Source organism: Thunnus thynnus, chromosome 5, assembly GCF_963924715.1.
Source record: "Thunnus thynnus chromosome 5, fThuThy2.1, whole genome shotgun sequence".
Taxonomy (NCBI): Eukaryota; Metazoa; Chordata; class Actinopteri; order Scombriformes; family Scombridae; genus Thunnus; species Thunnus thynnus.
Window position 1 is genome coordinate 34,194,828 of NC_089521.1, and position 6,200 is coordinate 34,201,027.

General features: G+C 37.3%; 1 protein-coding gene across 1 annotated transcript; it reads left to right on the forward strand.

The window, feature by feature from the left end:
* Positions 1-576: 576 nt before the first annotated feature.
* LOC137183689 (E3 ubiquitin/ISG15 ligase TRIM25-like) lies at positions 577-5,693 on the forward strand. The gene is made up of 2 exons (XM_067590898.1): positions 577-699; positions 1,991-5,693. The coding sequence occupies exon 2, from the start codon at positions 2,000-2,002 to the stop codon at positions 3,212-3,214; it is 1,215 nt and encodes a 404-aa protein (XP_067446999.1). The 5' UTR covers positions 577-699; positions 1,991-1,999; the 3' UTR covers positions 3,215-5,693.
* Positions 5,694-6,200: the final 507 nt, after the last annotated feature.

The following is a 6,200-nucleotide window of genomic DNA, read 5'->3' on the forward strand; positions in this document are numbered from 1 at the left end:
TGGTGGTGAACATTTCTCAGTTATGAAAACCAAAACACCTGCAAAATGCAGGAGTTTGGGAAAAGAGATGTAACCAAAATGGAAGACAGATGTCAAATAATTCACAGTTTATAAGGTTATGTAATGTAAAGCTTAAGCAGGTGATAAGCACTAAACCAGAGTTTGTAGGGAATCAGTGACAGCTGATGACGCCCTCTGGTGGAGTTTATTAAAAACTTCAGTCTGAGGCCATATGAGGACATGATCTTCATAAATAACAACCAGTCTGATACTGAAACAAATTATGTGAATGCAGGAGGAGTAAAATAAACTCTAAATGTCTAAATCATGGACTATAAAGGGATTATAAAGGGAGTGGTATGTGTGGTATATAATGTATGTTGTTTCTCCTCTTGCACTGACCTCTTCTGTTTTGTTGTCTATTTGTGCTTGTGTGATCCTTTGGCTGTTGCACACTTCCATTGTAGAAGAAGAAGAATAAACACAAAATAAGAACTCATCTTGTACCAAAGCTATGTAAATATATTTCCAAAGAGGTAATAAATCTCACCCACAGAGCTACACTGAGAGGTGGAGCAACACTGAGAGATAAAGGTTTCAACATCACATTTCCTCAAATGCAAATGGCACAAATCTTTCATTCTACTCTAAAGAATTAAACCAAGTTAATCAGGTTTCTCTCAGCTCTGGCAAACACCGGTGAGTACAGCCGATAGGCTACAGTTGATTTTTATAGTGTTTCATTAATTAATGTTAACACACGACTTCTTAGACAGGAAGTTCCACTGTTTTCAGTTGTCAAAAAGAATGTGTTGGTTTGTGGTTGGTTGTGTTTGTGTGTGTGTGTGTGTGGCCATTCAAAACATGCTAATATGAAATATTTCTTCCTCCAAACCACAGAGAGCACAGTGTTCGGCAGTAGGTTAGTTACTACACACCAGCTCAGCTCTGAACTGCTGGACCTGCTGCTCTCTCTCTGATTTGTGTTATTATATCACTCCATCTTCACCTCAAAATTCCTCTTAAACATGGCCCTCAATTTGATGCCATTTAACATTAAATTTTGGGTTTACTCTTCTAATATTCTACTAATCATAGTTTAATTTTATTAAACAAATAATCAAAAGACATGTAATTACACTGCTGTCTCACAGCAGAGCTACACTGAGAGGTGGAGCGACACTGAGAGATAAAAGTTTCAACATCACATTTCCTCAAATGCAAACGGCACAAATCTGTCATTCTACTCTAAAGAATTAAACCAAGTTAATCAGGTTTCTCTCAGCTCTGGCAAACACTTGTGAGTACAGCCGATAGGCTACAGATGATTTTTACAATGTTTCAATAATTGATATGTGTTGGTATTGTGTTTTTAACAATATGATATAACAGAAGTTGTGTGTGTGGCCATTCAAAACATGCTAATATGAAATATTTCTTCCTCCAGACCACAGAGAGCACAGTGTTAGGCATTAGGTTAGTTACTACACACAGTTTAGTTCTTTGTGGCATGGTCTTTTTATTATGTAACAAGCTAATTATTCCAATTTATATTATCAATTAAATATATGTTAAACTACATAGTTGGTTGAAAAGATGTTTTTTAATTTATGTTGGGCGACACAATATCTGAATACTTTAATGCAAACAGATAGTAGATGAGAAGTTTTGGTTTGTTTTCATTAAACTTGAATTGGAACTTGACCATCACTGAAGTGTGAAGTGACTACAGGCTGCAACAATTTTTCTTTCAAACATTTAAGTGCGTTTTTGGCTGTGTGTCTCTCTTTGATTTGTGTTATTATATCACTCCATCTTCACCTCAAAATTCCTCTTAAATTTGGCCCTCAATTGGATGCCATTTAACAATAAATTTTGAGTTTACTCTTCTAATATTCTACTAATCATGGTTCATGGTTTAATTTTATTAAGCTAATAATCAAAAGACATGTAATTACACTGCTGTCTCACACTTTGTATTTGTTCTCAGTCTGCAGATATGTCTGCTGCCAGCTGCTGTCTGCTGACTGAAGATCAGTTTCTTTGCTCCATCTGTCTGGATGTGTTCACTAATCCAGTCACCATACCATGTGGACACAACTTCTGCAAAAACTGCATCACTGAGCACTGGAATAGTAATGTCCAGTGTCAGTGTCCCATCTGTGAAAGGTTTTACAACACAAGACCTGAGCTGCAGGTCAACACTTTCATCTCTGAGGTGGCTGCTCAGTTCAGACAGTCAGCTCAACAGAAAGCCAGCAGCAGCAGCTCAGAGCAACAAGCTGCCAAACCAGTAGAAGTTCCCTGTGACGTCTGCACTGGAACCAAACTGAAGGCCCTGAAGTCCTGCCTGGTGTGTCTGGCCTCCTATTGTGAGACTCACCTGGAGCCTCATCTGACATTGTCAGGCCTGAAGAGACATCAGCTGATCGGCCCTGTGAAGAACCTGGAAGGCAGGATGTGTACAACGCACAATAAACTGCTGGAGTTGTTCTGTAAAACCGATCAGATGTATGCGTGCACCCTCTGCACCATTTTGGACCACAAGACACATGATGTTGTTCCTCTGAAAGAAGAATATGAAAGTAAGAAAGCAGAGCTGGGGAAGACAGAGGCTGATGTTCAGGAGATGATACAGAAGAGACAACGAAAAATTTGGGAGATCACACAGTCAGTGGAGCTCAGGCAAAGAGATGCAGACAGAGAGATAGTAGATGGTGTTCAGGTCTTCACCGCTTTGAAGGAGTCTGTTGAGAGAAGCCAGGCTGAATTCATCAAGACGATCAAAGAGGAGCAAAGAAAGACAGAGAAACAAGCTGAAGACTTCATCAAAGTTCTGGAACAGGAAATCTCTGAGCTGAAGAAGACAAGATCTGAGGTTGAGCAGCTCTTACACTCTGAAGACCACCTCCAGCTCCTTCAAAGCTTCTCGTCCCTGAACGTTGCTCCACCCACCAAAGACTGGACAGAGGTCAGCGTCCGTCCACCATCATGTGAGGAGACAGTGGTGAGAGTTGTGGCTCAACTGGAGGAGACAATCACTGAACTGTTGAGGAAGCTGTTTGAGGCACAGCTGAAGAAGGTCCATCAGTATGCAGTAGATGTGACACTCGATCCTGATATTGCACATCCCAGACCCGCCCAGTCTAATGATAGAGATGATCATCAATTTAGTGACTGTAGATGTGTCTTATCAAAGCAGGGTTTCTCTTGAGGAAGGTTTTACTTCCAGGTTCAGGTTAACAGGTGGTCTAAATGGACTCTAGGAGTGGCTAGAAAGGTGACCCGTATTAACAGAGGAATCACTCTGAGTCCCGGAAATGGATACTGGACTGTATGTTCTAAGTCATCCGGTGAGTACTTCGCTCCTGCTGACCCTCCAGTCCGTCTCTCTCTGAAGTCAAAGCCTGAGAAGGTGGGGGTGTTTGTGGATTTTGATGAGGGTCTGGTCTCCTTTTATGATGTTGATGCTGCAGCTCCTATCTACTCCTTTACTGGATGCTCCTTCACTGAGAAACTTCATCCATTCTTCAGTCCCTGTCCGAATGATGGTTTTAGATTCATCAACCATGGAATGTGTGTATTGCAATGAGTAGTGCTGGGCAAGTTACTTGAAAATTGTAATTAATTACTGATTATACATTACTCACTGTACAATCAATTATTCAATCAATTCACTTAAATTATTACTTATTACCCAGTTCACTGAATTTCAAATTGTAATCCCTTACACTACTCATTAAAAGTAATTGTATCACTGTAATGTGTTACAAAGTAATGCATTACTGCCCAACACTCGCAATGAGTAGAAACATAGATTTTAACATAGCTGATTTAAAAATAAAATAAACTACAAAAACACACAAAAAAAGCAAATAAATAATGTAATGTAATCTGCTTCAGTTATTCATCAATAGCATGTCTTTGTAAGCAGGTCATTTCACAATAATGACCTGCTCACTGTACATTATATCACTTACCACATGGCTATTTACCAAATAAAATCAAAAATCTGACACAAAATATTGATTTAAAAATGATTTTATTGCTTCTGCTAAAAAATAGTCTATTAGATTATGTGGTTGGAACTGTGTGCATAGCAACGTAAATATCTATCTTTCTGTCATTCATCTCTACGTTTCCTTCTTGTCGGGACTTTGCAGTTGACACACTTGGAAACACAATGGTTACTAATGCTATAACTATTAACAATATTACTATTATCACTACTGCTTATCACTTAAGTTAGTGTGTAGCAATGCACAACTAAGTGAGGCGCTCACCAGATCTGCTGCCGTTGCCTGGATTGGAGAACAGGATCTTGCTAAACTTTTCCATTTCTGTAATGGTTGGAGCCCAGTAGCTCTTCAGGCTGCCGTTACATCTGTGCCCAGTCACAGACATTATCTCTAACAGGTTTTTTTGCCGCAAGATGTCGCAAATGAGCTGTAGTTGGTAATTTTACCGGACTTCTCTCTGTGGATTGATATGATTGGACGTAGTCCTTCTCAGTCTATGAACATAACTGTGTCCTTAGCAATGGTCTGTTATTCAGAAATAACAGACCATAGAAAGGTGTAATTGACCAATCAGTATCGAGTATTCAACAAAGCTGTGTAATTAGATTAGATTAGATTAGATTTTTTTATTTCAAACATGTGAAAATAACAAAACAAAACATATAGGCAGGAAACAAAAAAAACAAAACAAAACAAAAAAATGAGTGTAAACTATGGCTATGATGTTTAATGTACTTTTACAGTTCTATTTTTATTTATCTCTCCATGGCAATCATTAGAATGTTGTACAGTGCATACTTACTTTTTTCTGCAGATTTTGATCAATGTGTATTGCTCTTTTCTTTATTATATAATGTTTTTCCTTGATACGTTCTATTGCTCCTAACTGATTTGAGCATACTGACTATACTTCCAGAGAGTGAAAACATGCCAACATAATATTATAAGAAATAAGAAACCTTAACTAAAATATTTACATGTATGGCAAATGTGCTAAAAAAATGTGCTCTTCCCAACTTAGTCAAATATTACTAGATATACAACATTCAGAAAATCTTACATTGGAAAATGAATTATAATATTCCACTTTAGGTCAACAAGAACAGTCCTCTTCATGATTTTCATCACTGTCGGCACCTTTTCTTACCAATATTAGCACAAACATTTTGTTCCTTAACTCCAACTCCAACATCTCATTTATGGGTTGCAAAAGGCTGTTAATGACCAGTCACACTGGGAAGGAATAACCATTTATTTTTCTACAAGTATATTCACTAGCATTTAATGAAATACATGTATATTGAGTGGTAATTTCCAGTGTATACTTTGTTTTTTCAGATTCCTATCCATTTTTTTGCACTTTTTTCTGTAAATGTTTTCTTTGATGTGTCACATTGCTTCTTTCTGCTACAACACACAAATTTTACCACACTGATTGATATTATCTAATGTAGTCTTCCTTATCTTAAAACCTGCCTTCAAGACTGTTAAATAATCAGAAAACTATGTACTCATAAATAAGAAGTATGTGAACATCCTTAAATGTCTTGCCGAATTCAAACCTTTATATGGTCTGATCATTGTGTGTATAAAAAGTGTTATATTAATTATTGAAGACCTGTTTATGAAAAGGAAAAATCTGTGATCTGTCTTTGTCATATGTTTGAAATTTGATATAAACAAAAGCAAATGGACGTTGTCTTTGTGTCTGATTAAATTATTTAGCCTCCACTGGATAGATACTTTGAAAAAACAGTTGATGGTGTTTCTAATGACAACTAAGTCATGTGATTAAAACACACACATTGCTGGTGAACACAGTTGTGGTGAACATTTCTCAGTTATGAAAACCAAAACACCTGCAAAATGCAGGAATTTGGGAAGAGAGATGCAACCAAAATGGAAGACAGACTGACCTAATGTCAAATAATCCACAGTTTATAAGGTTATGTAATGTAATGTAAAGCTTAAGCAGGTAATATAAGCACTAAACCAGAGTTTGTAGGGAATCAGTGACAGCTGATGACGCCCTCTGGTGGAGTTTATTAAAAACTTCAGTCTGAGGCCATATGAGGACATGATCTTCATAAATAACAACCAGTCTGATACTGAAACAAATTATGTGAATGCAGGAGGAGTAAAATAAACTCTAAATGTCTAAATAATGCAGGAACATAAAAT